Source organism: Anastrepha ludens, chromosome 6 (genome assembly GCF_028408465.1).
Source record: "Anastrepha ludens isolate Willacy chromosome 6, idAnaLude1.1, whole genome shotgun sequence".
NCBI classification, from domain to species: domain Eukaryota; kingdom Metazoa; phylum Arthropoda; class Insecta; order Diptera; family Tephritidae; genus Anastrepha; species Anastrepha ludens.
The window spans coordinates 33,025,600-33,041,651 of record NC_071502.1 but is presented as its reverse complement, the minus strand read 5'-3'; the positions used below and the strand labels follow the sequence as shown (position 1 = coordinate 33,041,651).

At 37.6% G+C, this 16,052-nt stretch overlaps 3 protein-coding genes across 3 annotated transcripts; 1 reads left to right on the top strand and 2 right to left on the bottom strand.

Annotated features, from left to right (window-relative positions):
* Positions 1 to 1,095: 1,095 nt before the first annotated feature.
* LOC128866064 (nucleoporin seh1-like) lies at positions 1,096 to 2,628 on the bottom strand. The gene is made up of 5 exons (XM_054106555.1): positions 2,424 to 2,628; positions 1,922 to 2,362; positions 1,653 to 1,861; positions 1,452 to 1,594; positions 1,096 to 1,391 (listed from the first exon to the last, which is right to left on the bottom strand). Exons 1-5 carry the CDS (start codon positions 2,532 to 2,534, stop codon positions 1,222 to 1,224), a joined length of 1,074 nt encoding a protein of 357 aa, XP_053962530.1. The 5' UTR covers positions 2,535 to 2,628; the 3' UTR covers positions 1,096 to 1,221.
* A 366-nt stretch (positions 2,629 to 2,994) lies between these two features.
* On the bottom strand, positions 2,995 to 4,504 carry LOC128866299 (nucleoporin seh1-like). The gene is made up of 5 exons (XM_054106908.1): positions 4,307 to 4,504; positions 3,799 to 4,239; positions 3,539 to 3,747; positions 3,339 to 3,481; positions 2,995 to 3,281 (listed from the first exon to the last, which is right to left on the bottom strand). The coding sequence occupies exons 1-5, from the start codon at positions 4,415 to 4,417 to the stop codon at positions 3,112 to 3,114; spliced, it is 1,074 nt and encodes a 357-aa protein (XP_053962883.1). The 5' UTR covers positions 4,418 to 4,504; the 3' UTR covers positions 2,995 to 3,111.
* A 1,421-nt stretch (positions 4,505 to 5,925) lies between these two features.
* LOC128865891 (potential E3 ubiquitin-protein ligase ariadne-2) lies at positions 5,926 to 15,283 on the top strand. Its single transcript, XM_054106285.1, has 3 exons — positions 5,926 to 6,619; positions 7,648 to 9,008; positions 13,722 to 15,283. The coding sequence occupies exons 1-3, from the start codon at positions 6,553 to 6,555 to the stop codon at positions 13,866 to 13,868; spliced, it is 1,575 nt and encodes a 524-aa protein (XP_053962260.1). The 5' UTR covers positions 5,926 to 6,552; the 3' UTR covers positions 13,869 to 15,283.
* Positions 15,284 to 16,052: the final 769 nt, after the last annotated feature.

Sequence of the window (16,052 nt, the reverse complement as noted above, 5' to 3'; positions counted from 1 at the left end):
GAGAATTAGAAAACATAAGAAATGAAATTTTGAGAATATTATAGAAAAATCTAAAAAGTATTAAATAGAAACCTTTACACCACCACACTTTCTGTTTTATTTTTGTTATAAATTTTCTTTATTCAATTATTCGTCATTCGAAAAAAATATGAAAATGTATTTCTATAAACATCACAAAAAAAAAACCATTATCAAGCTTAATCCATTTTGCTGCCGTTCTCACTGGTGGCCCCAAGCAATTCAGGTCCGTTGTAAATTCCTCCCATTTTTTTGCTCCTTGAAGTTTGGTGCAAATCCCTTTTGCGAATTGTGGATTCGCCTTTCTAAATGTTGTTTGGTACTCACGACTTTCGCCCTGCATAATATTAACAAAATTAGTATATATTTATTATTTGGTTACTATAAAACCATAAATAATCGCAAACAACTTACACTTTAACAAGTTTTCCCACTATACGCTACACGATCGAAAGCAAAATTGCATTCGACTCTAAATTCGGTAAACAACGAAAATTTCGATAGGGTTGCACCGCTCATAATACCAAATTGACATTCGATTTTCGATCTTCGACAACCAGCGAATATCGAAGATCGAATACAACTCATAATAGGGGCCATTAAAATAAATATTTGCGGTCGGAAATTAAGCAACTAACCCCTCGGTCGCAGGGGTTATATAAATCTATAAATTTGTTTGATCCAATTTATAAGCTATTAGGGAATACAATGCTTAATGCATATAAGAATGTCTAAAAATTTCACGGTTCACATTTATTTCTTTATGAAATAGCCAGTTATATGCCCGCCTGCTTTCTATTGGGAACTCCAAAAAAAATTTTTTTTTTTTCAGAATATAAAAAACCCAGAAATAGAGTATCCTAAGAGTTGCGCATGCCAGCTATTTTAGTTTTCTAAAAAAAAATATGCGTTTACATATCTACTTGAACGCGCATACAAAAACTGCGATCATTAATCAAGTACGGATTGTAACTCATTAAACCTCAAATAACAACACAATATTATTGCCCGTTAAATTCTAAGTAGACAAAACCGGCAAAAACTGTTAGAAAGCCCCCACTAACGTTGCCAATAAAATTAGATACAAAACTATGTAAAACTTTATTGAAGCTTACAAATCAATAGGCTAATATTAATTACTTAAATATAACAAGTTTAGGAAGGGATATAAATTCAGTGGCGCTTGATCACTGAACACTAAACTTAATGCCATGGCACTTGATTCGGATTACTAATTGTCCCCTTCTTATAGTATTTGGCAGTTGCAGCAGCTGATGTAGTCATTGACGGCGAGTTTAGACTTGGTTCATAAGACGGGTAACTACCCTCGGCCTTTATTACCGCAGCACATTTCCAATTTCTTGTATAATTTTCTATAAAAAAATATTATTCATTAGTTGTGTGCTAGTCAACATTAGTACAATTTTATTTACTTCGCCAAATCCGCACACATCCATCATCGCCAGTGGATATTAACATTGTTGCCAGCATATTCCAGCAAACTCTCCAAACGGGGCAGTTGTGATCGCTAAACTTAGTTGTTTGTATGTCAAGTTTTGTGTTTGCAGAGGCATCGCTATTTGAAAATAGTTTTAATAAAAAGGACTATTCCGTGCCAAATTTAAAAATCTTACGTGACGCCTCGAATGTTCACAATATATAAATCCTTGCTAGCCACCGCCAACATATGGAACGTACGACCGGGATTAGGTGCGAATGCTAAGTCAGTCACAGGTTGAGTTATTTCATTGATTGTTTCAATCTTTACACATTTGCGAGCACTTTCACTATATGCAAATATAAAAACCTTCCCAGTGTGTGTAGCTGTCTCGTCACTTCCCGCCTATAAATAATAAGAATTTTTTTTATTTAGCAAAGTTAAACGGAGCTTGATATTTTTTACCGCTAAAAGTTGCGAAGATAACAAATACGTCGAAGTATTCCACGATATGCAGCTTAGTGGCAATTTGTTGGCAATTTCATGTAGAACAGGCCATTGAGTAAGGTTCATTATATCGGGGGCTTCATAAATGCGAATTATGCCGTCCGCTGAAGCCGTAGCCAGCAAAAGTCCCAGGTATTTTGGTGCGAATTTAACGTCAGTCACGCTTGTGCGAGAGTCAGCAAAAGTCATCTGTCTCACCCAACGACGAGCGGATGTCGTTAAAGACGCCACTTTTTCACCAACAACTTCTTCCCACACGGATGCAGTGCGGTCAAATGAGCATGTGACTATAACTTGCCCGAACTCGGGATGTGCCCACGAAATTCTCCATATCGAGCCAGAATGTGCTTTCCAACAACTTGATTCTATCCAATTGCCTTTCTCATCTTCATCCCAGACCTTAGATAAAAAATTTATTTTAAATGTTTTCCCGGCATGCGGTATAATTGTATGTATAAACCTTGACTGTTTGGTCACTAGAACAGGTTGCCATGCGACGTCCGTAATAATCGAATGCTACATCGTGAATAACATCCTTGTGGTCCGCTGCTATTAATTCAACCTCAAACATTTCACAAGCAAAATCAAAGAAACCTCCCCGAGTTGGCGGTACAGATCGACAAAACAATTCACTCAATTTACCAATAAAATAGTTACTGAAAAACGAATTAATTCTATCTTAACAGGAATACAGAACAGGGTGACAAAAACTATTAAAGCGCTAACAGAGTATTCACAAGCCAGAGAATGTTAATGAAATGAGAAGGCGCAAATGTTACTGTTAAATATTTTTAGTACAATTGAGTTTTGAAGGGTTTCTTGTAAAGGATTTTAGAACATCGACGATACTGAGTTTTGCACCACACAAAAATTCAAAATACTACCCATCTCTCACATCAAAATTAAATTTGTTACTATATTTTTAATTTTTGATATAATAAGTGAATACAAAGAATTTATTAAGGAAAATTTTTTCATACCAATTAAAAAAAAAAAAAATTAAAATAAATGTTTGTTTAATCAAAGATGATTTTTAAGTTGCTGGAAAACTTTATGTAAAGAACACTGAATATTCGTTGTATTTAAAATATCTTTATTACGTACATAGAAACATAGTAAAGGGCTTAAAGTAAATTAAACTACTTACACTAGTGCCAAGGCACCTGACTTGGGTTGCTAATTGTTCCTTTTTTATAGTATTTGGCAGTAGCCGCGGCTGCGGCAGTGAATGTCGGTGAGTTTAGACTAGGTTCATAAGACGGATGACTCCCTTCAGCTTTTAACACAGCAGCGCATTTCCAGTTCCCTGTATAATTCACTAAGTACAAGAGATAATAGGTAATATTAATACACTTTTTAAGGTAAATAAAGCTACTTCGCCACATTCGGACGCTATCATCATCGCCAGTAGAAATCAGCATTGTACCCAGCATATTCCAACATACTCTCCAAACGGGACAATTGTGATCGCTAAACTTAATGGTTTGGATTTCCAGTTTCGCATTTGCGGAAGAATCACTACAATTTAAAGAAATGTATTGAATGTAAGGCAATCATTCATATTTTTATTCTTACGTTGCTCCTCGGATATTTACAATGTATAGATCTTTGCTAGCTACTGCTAATATGTGAAATCGACGACCAGCGGCTGGAGCGAACGAGAGGTCAGTTACAGGCTGGTTTATTTCATTTATAGTTTCCACTACCGCACATTTTCGCGCGCTTTCGTTATATGCAAAGATTAAGACTTTCCCCGTATGCGCAGAAGTATCGTCACTACCGGCCTACGAATATTTAATTCGTACATAGAATAATATAGATGTTTTATTTCTTACGGCTAGAAGATGCGAAGAAAGCTTGTATGTGGAAGTGTTCCACGATATGCAGCTCAATGGTAATTTATTTGTTATTTCGTGCTGAACTGGCCACTGTGAAAGATTCATTATATCCGGTGCTTCGTAAATGCGAATTATGCCATCCGCTGAGACTGTGGCCAAAAGAAGGCCTAAGTATTTGGGAGCGAATTCCACATCGGTAACACTGGTGCGAGAGTCCACCAAAGTCGTACGACGCACCCATCTACGAGCTGGTGTCATGGTGGCTGCGACTTTTTCACCAGCCACTTCCTCCCATACCGAAGCGGTACGGTCAAATGAACATGTCGCCAGAACTTGCCCGAACTCTGGATGTGCCCATGATATACGCCATATAGAGCCAGAATGTGCTTTCCAACTACTCGAAACTGTCAACTTGCCTAAATCGTCTTCATCCCAGATCTATAGTACTTTTTATGTTTACATAAATATGTTCTTAGTTGGGAAAATCAACTACATATGTACATACTTTCACAGTTTGGTCACTGGAACAAGTGGCCATACGTCGTCCGTAGTAATCGAAAACAACGTCGTGGATAACGTCTTTGTGGTCTGCGGATATTGGATTTACTTCAAACATGATTGTAAATAAAAGTTATTGCTTATAGATCATAATCATATTCCATCACTTGAAAATGTTGCAGAAAATTTGCAAATCTAAGTTTACAGAAAAGTACAACCACAGGGTGATTTGATAATTAATATCTCGCGTATTGAAATTTTGTGAACAAGCTCAGCTATCACGTAGTAGCGAAAATCATCAAGTAAACTATTGAAAACTCTCATTCATAATTGCTGATTATCAATTTGCGAATATCTGTAAAAAAATAGGAGTATAGTAAAAATTAAAACTTAAACTGAAACTTAATTAAACTTCATACGGTACACTAGACAGGGCTAGTTTACTGGGACGGCAGCCCTTGGTCGAAAAAAAACCCGAGTCATTCCGGTAACGTAGAACCGGCTGCCATAATTCCATAATGATGATTTTAATAAAATATTTTTCTTTTCACTCAGTCTTAATTTATTTATCCCTTTAGGGATAATGCAGGGAAAATGCTTTCAAGGAAATTAAATAAATGCAATTACTACACTAAGCCTTTAAAGATTGAAATTCTTAAGGGCGTTTCAGTGCATAAAAGTACGTTCACATATGCTTTAATTATCAATAAATCCATAAAATTAATCAACCCTTTCATATATGGCAGATTACCTACAAAATTGACAATCAGCTGTCAATACTGTTGTGAAAGGCTTTTCTTCATAGAAATTATTTTGGTGAAATATTTCGGTGTTTTTGGTTTGCTTAATTATTACTAAAGATATGAAAAAAATAATAGGAGAAGGAATAGCTAATTTAATTGTGCAATTGGCTGCTAATAATAAATAGTTGGAGGAATTCCGTAAACGACGTTTATTGAGGTTTCAAGAAATTATGGCAGCAATATGCATTCGAAATTCGATATTATATTTTATAATAAGTAATAGGAGGACACACGTTTATGGACAAACCCTTTTTTCTGTAAAATGAATCCATAATTAATAATATTTAACAAAAATTGTATTAGAAATGTGTTTACAGACCTGTTTTCTTGGCCAGCGTCCAATTCATTTAGTTTTTATTTTGATGTTTCTCCTTACACTCGTAAAAATAATTATCGATAACACGGAAAACACAGGGTTGTATGTGAATAAGTATCGTTATTATCTAGGATTATTTTATAATCTCAGATTTTGGGAGAGAAATTTTGTATGGTAAATCTTGCTTTTTAATTACGGATTGGGAGTTAAGAACGAAGAAGTAGATTACCTACTTATATGTGAACGTAATATTAAACTTCTTTTGAGGCATGCAATTTTTTTGTGTTATACAGATGTATAGTATATTGAAAACATTTTAACAATTCAGCATCTAGACCTATAATGAGTTAAACTCAAAAATTTAAATAAAATAACGTCAAATATGCGTTGATCAAACTGGCTGGCACATTTTATTTCATTACACTATGGCTAACCCTCGATAACTATCATCCTTGCAATCGCACTGTGGTTCGCAAATTCCGATTTCATATGTTTCATTTCTATTTGATAATCGAGCAATGTTATTAATAAAAAAGAAGTTCATTTGCCCTTTGGAGAAGAAAAGATTTGCTTTTTCGTGGAAAGCAGTTTTCTAAAACGTGCTGAAAAGATTGTGACGGATTACGGGCAAAACAATATTTTCGAAAATGTGTTATATTTTATAATTGAATACAATAGGAGTGTAAGGTGACGAGGAAAGTTCTGAGTTGTGTGGTGTACAGAGCTAAACGAAGAATCAAGTTTAGTAAAAAAAAAAAACATGCAAACATGTTCTTTGTATTTACGGAAATAAACTTTACGTATAAAACAAAACCACGAAAAAGAGATTTTAATTTTTTTACAAGCAGTCAATGCTCAATAATTATCGCACGCCGTTAGTTATAACACAAAAATCTCATTGTGTTGAGAAAAAATCCTACATACATAGCCACACATATTTATAGCACGAGTGGATAATTATTCTCTGTCCAACGACGTTTACCTGCTATCACCCAGAGAACACAACGCGACAACAGAAGCAGTTGGTGACATTTGCTAACCCACCTAACACCTACATTTTTGCAATAAAAAAACGCAGTCAACTGACAAAGATAGAATATTTATAGTCCACTGTGGTATTTGCTCCTAACAAAGATGTCAGCCGACTCGGATATGGAGTATTCGGACAACGATTGTGAATACGAAGATTACTACAATTCAGGTAGGTAAAACTTAAGTAGAAACAAGTAAGGAAATGTTAACTCCGGACCGAACTTTGTTCATCCGCGCACCTTTTGGTGAAGTTTAAATTGGCCTGGCTGTTAATATGGTAATCATCTATTTTACGGCCCGGTTCCAAAAATTGGGTATTGATCGATGTATTTTAATCCCAATATTAACATTCCGGAATCGCAGCGTCAATTTTTTCAGTAACGGTTGGCCCATGAAGTACGCTGTTTCGACAGGGTGGGTCCAAAGGGAGATGCATGTTAGGACAGCGATGGAGAAACTCCTGATACACTCTATTTAATGGGGTGTATGCTTCCGTTCAAGTAGCATAACACTAAGCTCAGCAAGCAATTGTCGCTAGAGGTGAGAGAAAAACGGTGCAGCTGAGGTGAGGTCCAACCAAAAAGTTGAAATAAAGCACCGTACCGGTAGGGGTACCGCAACTACAACCAGCAACCTCTCGACGTTCCCCCGACAGTTGGTTCTACTTTACCGGAACGACCCTGATTTACTATACTCGTATATCCGGCCAAGGACTGTCACTCCAGCAGCACTCCCCGTACATTGCTGCTACAACAATAACCACAACCTCTGCTTCTCTTTTTTCTTTATACAATAGTTTTTATAAATCTTCGTTTTTTGCTACCTTTTTTATTTTTATTTTCAACGTAGGAAAGCGTGTTTCCTTGTTAAATGGACTATTTGCTATACCATCATGATCTGTACCAATAGCGGTTCCATGTAGGTTTATGCCGACCACTTCTAAGCACTCCGTTGCACTAAAAGCTAGTTGCTATTAACGACATTCTCCGAGAGTCTCTTGAATTTCGTAATGGTATTCGGTGCGCATTTTCTATCCTTTAAACTGTATTGCACATCTAGTATTTGTCATACCGCAATTACTGTGCCTGGGTCTGTACGAGTGTGTCGTGTCAGTGAATACAGTAAATCACAAAAAATTGAACGCAATACTAAAAACTGAGGTTTTGAATTTTTATTTTATTTTTATTTAATTTGCAGGTGAAGACTGCGATGTGGAGCGCTTGGATCCGAAAAAAACTGACCCTGAATACTTCGAATTTGAATGCCTCACAGTCGAGGAAGTGGAAAAATTGCTCAATGAATCTGTGGAAAAGCTTAATACGATCCTCCAGATTACTCCATCATTAGCGAAAGTGCTGTTACTAGAGCACGAATGGGACAATCAAGTAGTGGTGGACAAATATCGAGAAGACGCAAATGCTTTGCTTATAACAGCTCGTATTAAACCGCCGAATCCAACGCTTAGCCTACCTGACCCGTCAGCACCATCCACCAGCAAAGACGCTTTTGCCTACAGCAATAGTAATACCGGTGGGAATGGCGACCCGCCTCGGAACGTGTTGATCTCAATCGGTGTCTATAACACGGCGACATCTGGCAGTCAGCAGACGACTTCGTACCGCAGTCAAATGTGCCCGGTCTGCGCCAGTTCACAACTCGGTGACAAATTCTTTAGCCTCTCTTGTGGTCATGCTTTCTGCAAAGACTGTTGGTCAATGTTTTTCGATACGCAAATATTTCAGGGGATTTCCACACAAATCGGCTGCATGGCTCCAATGTGCAATGTTCGTGTTCCTGAAGATTTGGTCCTCACCCTAGTGACACGGCCCGTAATGCGAGACAAGTATCAACAGTTTGCCTTTAAGGATTACGTAAAATCGCATCCCCAATTGCGTTTCTGTCCCGGACCAAATTGCCAAATTATAGTACGTTCACCTGAGGTTTGTCCGAAGCGCGTCATCTGTACTTTATGCCATACGTCATTCTGTTTCAAGTGTGGCATGGATTACCATGCGCCTACCGACTGTTCGATAATTAAAAAATGGCTCACAAAATGTGCCGACGATAGTGAGACAGCCAATTACATCAGTGCTAACACCAAAGACTGCCCAAAATGCATTATTTGTATTGAAAAGAATGGAGGTTGTAATCATATGCAATGTTTTAACTGCAAACATGACTTTTGCTGGATGTGTTTGGGTGATTGGAAAACTCATGGCTCTGAATACTATGAGTGTTCGCGCTACAAAGGCAATCCGAATATTGCCAACGAATCGGTGCACGTGCAAGCTCGCGAAGCATTGAAGAAATACTTGCACTACTATGAACGATGGGAGAACCACTCAAAATCGTTACAGTTGGAGCAACAAACCATTGATCGATTGAGGGACCGTATCAATGAAAAAGTGATGAAGGGGCGTGGCACCTGGATTGATTGGCAATATTTGTTCAATGCTGCAGCTTTATTAGCGAAATGTCGGTATACGCTTCAATACACCTATCCGTATGCATACTTCATGGAGAGTGGGTCGCGAAAGGACCTATTCGAGTACCAACAGGTGAGCGCAAACAAATATTTGTTAAATAAGTTGCTCCGCAGGCCACCCTTATTATTGTTTTTGTTGTATCAAAATTACTAAACCTTACCTAACAAAATGTTATTAAGGTCATCCAACGACGGACCCAGGAAACATTGTGTGAACTCGGTGTATATAAGTTAATTTGAGTGGTTGTGTTACGGCCGTCGTGGCCGAACGGGATGATGCGTGACTACCATTCGGTGTTGCGTGGGTTCGAATTTCGGTCACTCGATGAAACAGCAAAATTATAGAAAAAGTTTTTTTCTAATAGCGGTTGACTCTCGGCATGCAATGATAAGCCTCCGAGTGTATTTCTGCCATGAAAAAGTTCCTCATAAAAAACCATTAGCCAGTCAGAGTCCGCTTAAAACGGTAGGTCCCTTCTTTGTGTAAAAACATCAGCACGCACACCACAAATAGGAGGAGGAGCCAAACACCTAACGGAAGAGCACGCGCCAATTATTTATTTATTTTTTTATTTTTTTTTGAAGAGGTGATGAGCACCACGCGCGGCAAGTTCGAACTCATCCTGCGTTCAGGGAATTACATCTACTGCAGTATCCAGAACGAAATAAAGCCAGCATCATGCCTGTGCATTTTTTTGAATCAGTTGATATTTTAACGTTGGCAACTTTTCTCGCTCCAAATCTTTTCTGTCAGTCAGTTGTTGTTTTTGTGATGATAATTTTTATGATAAAAGTCTTGGGAAAAATTGGTTTGTCAATAAGTGCCGTCGCAGTTTTGCTTTGACGTGACTACAGCGCATCTAAATTGCTTTCGGCTGCTTTTGGTCAGAAGTTTAAACATTTACTTCAAAAGTTCAAACAGAAAAACTGTCAAGTTCAACGCAGAGTACTTGCTATTTCGCAGGTATTGCCAAGCTCTAGAGTGCATATCCGTATACAAAAAGGTGTCATAGAACTCATACCCCGTCTAAGATGCCGTAAAGCTACAGCTAAATTGGAGAAAATAAATCAGAATAGTGTGATTTTTCAAAATTGTATGCCACTCAATATTATTTTTTTTAACCCTCAATGAAACTGGAATTTGTAACATGAAGCAGACATATACATGTTTAAGATAACTGATGTACTAGTTAATTGCCAATAAGATTTTAAAAATAAAAAAGTAAAGTGCAAATACTAGATTGTTCAATAAGTTTTGCGGTTCTATAAGAAAAACATAGTTTTGTGGTTTGAAATGCACTTTATTATTCAGTATAGTCTCCCTGAGCATCAATACACTTTTTGCAACGAGTTTCCAATTTATGAATTCCATCCCTAAAGTGGCGCCTTGCCGCCGCCGTAGCCGAATGGGTTGGTGCGTGATTACCATTCGGAATTCACAGAGAGGTCGTTGGTTCGAATCTCGGCAAATTTAATAAAAACATTTTTCTAATAGCGGTCGCCCCTCGGCAGGCAATGGCAAACCTCCGAGTGTATTTCTGCCATGAAAAAGCTCCTCATAAGAATATCTGCCGTTCGGAGTTGTCTTGAAACTGTAGGTCCCTCCATTTGTGAAGCAACATCAAGACGCACACCACAAATAGGAGGAGGAGCTCGGCCAAACACCTAACAGAAGTGTACGCGCCAATTTTTTTTTTTTTTTTTTTATCCCTAAAGTGAGGATCTGGAAGGGCTGCAAAAAACGCTTCCCCAGCTGTTATGATCTCATCATTTGATGCAAAACGCTTTCTTGTAGGGATTTTTTATTAATTTTTTGAACAGATGGAAGTCGTTACTTGCCAAATCATGTGAATGCGGTAGATGCTTCGAACTGTAGTTCATGGATTTTAGCCATTGTCAAAATGCTTTTTCTTCACAAATTGTTTCCTTCAGATGGTCTAAAAACTTACATTAATAGTCAGAATTTATTGTTTTATCAGTTTGCAGGCAATTGTCAGACCTATCCTAACATACGGCATATTAGTATGGTGGCCAGCTTTAGATAAATTGTACATTAAAAGAACCATGGCACACGTACAAAGAATGGCCAGTCTTTGCATCTGCGGGGCCCTCAGAACCACACCCACAGATGCACTAAATATCATGCTTAACATTTTACCAATAGAGCAGTACGGTAAGCAAACAGCTGCCAAAGCAACTCTCAGACTAAGAGAAATCGGCCTACTCAGAACGAACCAAAGAGGGCACTCCTCAATTTTAGAACAATTCCCCTGCATTCCCAACACAACGGATTTCTGTAGGACCAAGGACATCAATTTTAATAAATCCTTCGTCACAGTATTTCCTTCCAAAGAGGAATGGGATAAAAGAGGGGCTTAAAGAAATAAAAACGAGAGTATTATCCACAAATGAAGTCTTCATTTACTCGGACAGTCAAGCAGCAATAAAAGCGCTGGAATCAAAAACGCACTCGTCAAAAACAGTTCTAGAATGTTTTAAACTACTAGATGACGTATCTAAGTGCTACAAGGTGCACCTTATCTGGGTACCAGGCCACAGGGACATTCCAGGAAATTGTAAGGCGGATGAACTTGCAAGAGCCGGTACAACGCTCGATCTCGAACCGGATAAGGCGCTGATACCCATGCCTATAGCCACTTGTAAATTACTTATAGACAGGGAAAGCATCAAAAAGGTAAATACAATCTGGCAAAACCTCACAACATGCGAACTAAGCAGACAGACATGGCCGAACTGGAACAGCGGTCGATCGAAGATCTTGCTAAGATTCAACAGGGAATCTATAAGAAAAATGATAGGTGTATTAACAGGTCATTGTTTAATAGGCAGCCACGCTAGAAGGTTAGGACTACCTTACTTCGATTTCTGTAGAAGCTGTCTAAATACAGAAGAAGAGGAAACAGTCAGACACCTTTTATGTGAGTGTGAAAGCCTAGCTAGGAGAAGGCTGCGCACCCTCGATACAGCATTTCTAACCGATGTAGCGGATATAGCCCATCTAAAACTAACGAAGCTCTGCTCGTTTATTAAAGCAACCGGATGGTTTGAAAGGGAACACGTAGAGTAAGGATAAACTCCAGTGGTATCACAATGGACCTACCTATCAGTTTGCAGGTAATCCAGAAACAAAATTTCTTTCGCATCCCAAAAAACTTTTGCTCATACCTTTTTGGCCGGTTTCTGGACACGAACTCGTTTCTGAGTCGAAGAACCAGATTCACGCCACTCTTTAGTTAGCTTCTTTTTTGATTTAGGAACATGGTAAAATACCCAAGTCTCATCCATAGTAACGAATTGACGCAAATAATTTATTTTATCCTTTCCGAAACGCTTTAAATGTTGCTGAGAAAGTCGTATTCGAATGTATTTTTGTTCTATTGCTAGCGAATGCGGCACCCGTTGTGCACACAGTTCTCTGAAACCCAATACTTCAGTCAAAATATTGCTTGAACTGCCCAATGAAATGCCTAGGCCTTCTACTCTTTCAGTAACTCGATGATTTTCCAATACGATATCCTGTGTTTCTCCTACAATTTTTGGTGTAGATCGTCAGGAACTCAATGAAATGAAATTTCACATACGTTCATAGAAAGAGTGCACCAGCATAAAAAAACAAATTTAGACTAGCAGCAACGCCCTCTCTAATCGAACCTTGTGAGCTCGAAAAAGTAGACGATTGTCATAATTTTTTTTAAATATGTTTTAGAACTTTTATTGAAATGAGGCATACCTATATCATACTGAAGGGTAACTCTCGAAGAATACATTTTGGTGTTTTTATTTAAAAAAATATTATTTATTGTTGATATCGCCCCTTTCCCGAAACGCCGTTTTTTAGAAGAGGCTTGCGGTGATAACGGTTGCGCATGAGCAGCTCAACTGAAATCAAAAAAATTAAATGATTATTGTAGAAAAATGCTGAACGGTTTATTTACCCCAAACAAATTTTTCTCGATATGAAAACCGCTTTGCACCAGAAAAACGTTCGGATTCACGTGGTTGTAACTTCGAATAATTAAAAAAAAAGTTTTTGCAAATCGGTCAAATAGTTTTTGATAAATAATGATCACCGCGACGGTAATTTTCAAAAAACTCGACTTAGAGATAATCGCGTATAAAGTTTTGCGTGCACTCCAATTAGGATAAGGTCGCGCGCTTCCACGGTCTGTAAGTGTCGTTCTAGTCCTCCGATCTTTATGATTTTTTGAATTTATATTTTTAAGATGATATACTTTCAGAATATGCCATAAAAAAAGTTTTCGATTTTTTAGTTCAACACAAGGTATATAACCCCTTAAACGACCTTCAGATTCTACTTAAAAAATAAATAAATAAATAATTGGCGCGTACACCCTTTTTGGGTGTTTGGCCGAGCTCCTCCTCCTATTTGTGGCGTGCGTCTTGATGTTGTTCCACAAATGGAGGGACCTACAGTTTCAAGTCGACTCCGAACGGCAGATATTTTTTATGAAGAGCCTTTTCATGGCAGAAATACACTCGGAGGTTTGCCATTGCCTGCCGAGGGGCGACCGCTATTAGAAAAATGTTTTTCTTAATTTTGGTGTTTCACCGAGATTCGAACCTACGTTCTCTCTCGGAATTCCGAATGGTACTCACGCTCAAACCCATACGGCTACGGCGGCCGCCAAGATTCTACTCAGTGTAATAAAATTCGGAATAAAGAAATATGTACATTACTAACAAGTTGACACAAGCAAAAGTTTACATTTTCCATAAAAAAATGTTCCTTTTTATTTTTTTACAGGCTCAACTTGAGGCAGAAATTGAGAATCTTTCTTGGAAGATCGAACGTGCCGAAACAACAGATTTGGGTGATTTGGAAAACCAAATGGATATTGCTGAAAAGCGTAGGACAACGCTGCTCAAAGACTTTTTCCCCATAGACGTTTGAGTGCCAACAACAAAATGACTGCAACAAAATAGCGAAATTATTACACATTTAAGTTATCAATCGTTAATCCATATACGATAGTTGATAGAACCATTTGGTTCACATGGCTGCTAATACGAATGGATAAACTGCAATACAAACGCAATGCGCTAAACATTTTAGAATATACTAAAAAAACATACATACATAGACACATGCATATAAACTATATCAAAACCAGGATATAATGTATTAAAAAATACTATATGTAGGTATGTGCATATATAATCAATATCATTGGGCAATAGGCGAAAGGAGCGCCATATGTGTTAAATATTAATGTAGTTCACAACAAATGCACTTCTAAGCGCATTGACCGACAACCAGTTGGAAATAATTTAAAAATAATTGCCTAATGTTAGGACACATTTTTAACTTAGAACAAAAATCAAACTTCTTAGCAAATTAAATGTTTGTTAGAAAGACGGCAATGTAAGCTTAAGCAAATGTAGGCCTGTTAGCTATGAATTAGCTTATCAAATTTGGAATTCAACAGAGAAAAATTACAACTTGATAATCGAACACAGGATGGCGACTCAATTATAAACTAATGAAAGGGAACACTATATTATGTATTGTAGGTATATAAAGGAATTGCAGTTTCGTGTGCACTTGCGAAACAATTACAATTTACGTGACATTTTTTAAGGGAATATGGGAAATAACTAGTCATTACCGACAAATTGTAAGGCGCTGAATCCAATCCCGATGTCTAAAAATTTTCTCCCACAATTATCCACTAATTCCCGTTTACCCAGTATTAAACCTAAAAATGTGTTTTTGTTTAAAATTTTTTATACACCTAACGTAATGGAAAGTTTCTGATACCGCGCCACGGAACCTATTCAAAACATCTAGTGGCTTCCCGGCCACAAAATTAATGTTACGTAGTGTAATCATACAATGTTTTGTATATACGTATGTGGTATTTACTTAGCTTTAGATTTTTGTTTTTATTTTTATTATTCGTTTATTTTATTTGTAAATTTTACTGTGTATAGCTCGACTTACACATTTTGACTGAACAAGTAACTTTATTGCATAAAAATAAGCGTAGAATTAAATTGAGCTCTTCACTTGGGCTCTTCAATTGTATAATTAAAAGGTAGATATCGTGTCCAAGGAGGAATACCGAAAATAATGGAAATTTATTCACTAATTATATCCCAGCTGGGGGCAAACAGCATGATATTTTTAAAGTTGCAATTGAAACTATATTCGAGCGCATTCTTATTTTAAATAAATTGTAAATTTTAACATATGTATGTATAAGGCATTCAATTGAAATAATTGACAAGAGAATATGCTTTTAAAATTACAGCATTACGTATAAAAGTGTAATAATAACAAATAAAATACAAATGTAAATAGATTTAGTGTCAAAAAAGTGTGTGTTCATTTCCACCATGAAAAAGCTTCAGAAAAATACATCTACCGTTCGCAACAGTGAATTTCACCCATCTTCGCTATACAGGATGGCTTGAAGACAAATGAAGGTATAGGCGCTGGGGTAAAGAAATGTTCTGAGGGCCTAGATTGGTGACGTCGCGCCGAGTAACATAATCAGCAAAATGCCCGAATGCGAGAACAGCTGGAACGCGATAAGAAATACATCGAGAACGTACTACGAAAAAAAAGATTGACCTCCACACAGTGCAACAAAGCGAAGCCGCACAGATAGAGACACAAGAAGACAAGTCTAGAGCATGAAAGCTGGCTAAAAATATGGCGGACCCAGACGAGGGTGAATAGAATTGGTCCTTTATGGGCCGTTCTGGGCCCACCCGAAATAATATAGAAAGCAGTTCCGGGAATGGTGTCTCCCCAGAAGGAAAGAAGGGATAGTTTTAGTGGCCACACAACTCGACGCAGTAGACGACGGTCGCTGTAAGTGCGAAGGCATTTTGAACCCTACCTCACCCACCAAACAAAAAAAATATAAACCCTGGGGTTTATAGTCACAAAACAAAGTTGTTGTTGTTGTTTTTGTAGCAGCATAATCATTCCCCATACGTATATGGGGAATGCTGCTGAAGTGACAGTCCTTGGCCGGATATAAATCCGGGTTGTTCTGGTAACGTAGAACCGACTGTCGTGGGAAGGAAAACAAAGTTGTTGGTGTCGATGAGAAAACTATTCAGCATT

Excerpts from the sequence above, each read along its gene's own strand:
- LOC128866064 (XM_054106555.1), bottom strand. The coding sequence starts at position 2,534 with ATGTTTGAGGTTGAATTAATAGCAGCGGACCACAAGGATGTTATTCAC. Across the intron at positions 2,363-2,423 it reads CTAGTGACCAAACAGTCAAG|GTCTGGGATGAAGATGAGAA; the intron begins GTTTATACATAC and ends TTTTTATCTAAG. Across the intron at positions 1,595-1,652 it reads GTGAACATTCGAGGCGTCAC|CGATGCCTCTGCAAACACAA; the intron begins GTAAGATTTTTA and ends ATTTTCAAATAG.
- LOC128866299 (XM_054106908.1), bottom strand. The coding sequence starts at position 4,417 with ATGTTTGAAGTAAATCCAATATCCGCAGACCACAAAGACGTTATCCAC. Across the intron at positions 3,748-3,798 it reads TTTCTTCGCATCTTCTAGCC|GCCGGTAGTGACGATACTTC; the intron begins GTAAGAAATAAA and ends AAATATTCGTAG. Across the intron at positions 3,282-3,338 it reads TAGCGTCCGAATGTGGCGAA|TGAATTATACAGGGAACTGG; the intron begins GTAGCTTTATTT and ends TCTTGTACTTAG.
- LOC128865891 (XM_054106285.1), top strand. The coding sequence starts at position 6,553 with ATGTCAGCCGACTCGGATATGGAGTATTCGGACAACGATTGTGAATAC. Across the intron at positions 6,620-7,647 it reads CGAAGATTACTACAATTCAG|GTGAAGACTGCGATGTGGAG; the intron begins GTAGGTAAAACT and ends TTTAATTTGCAG. Across the intron at positions 9,009-13,721 it reads ACCTATTCGAGTACCAACAG|GCTCAACTTGAGGCAGAAAT; the intron begins GTGAGCGCAAAC and ends ATTTTTTTACAG.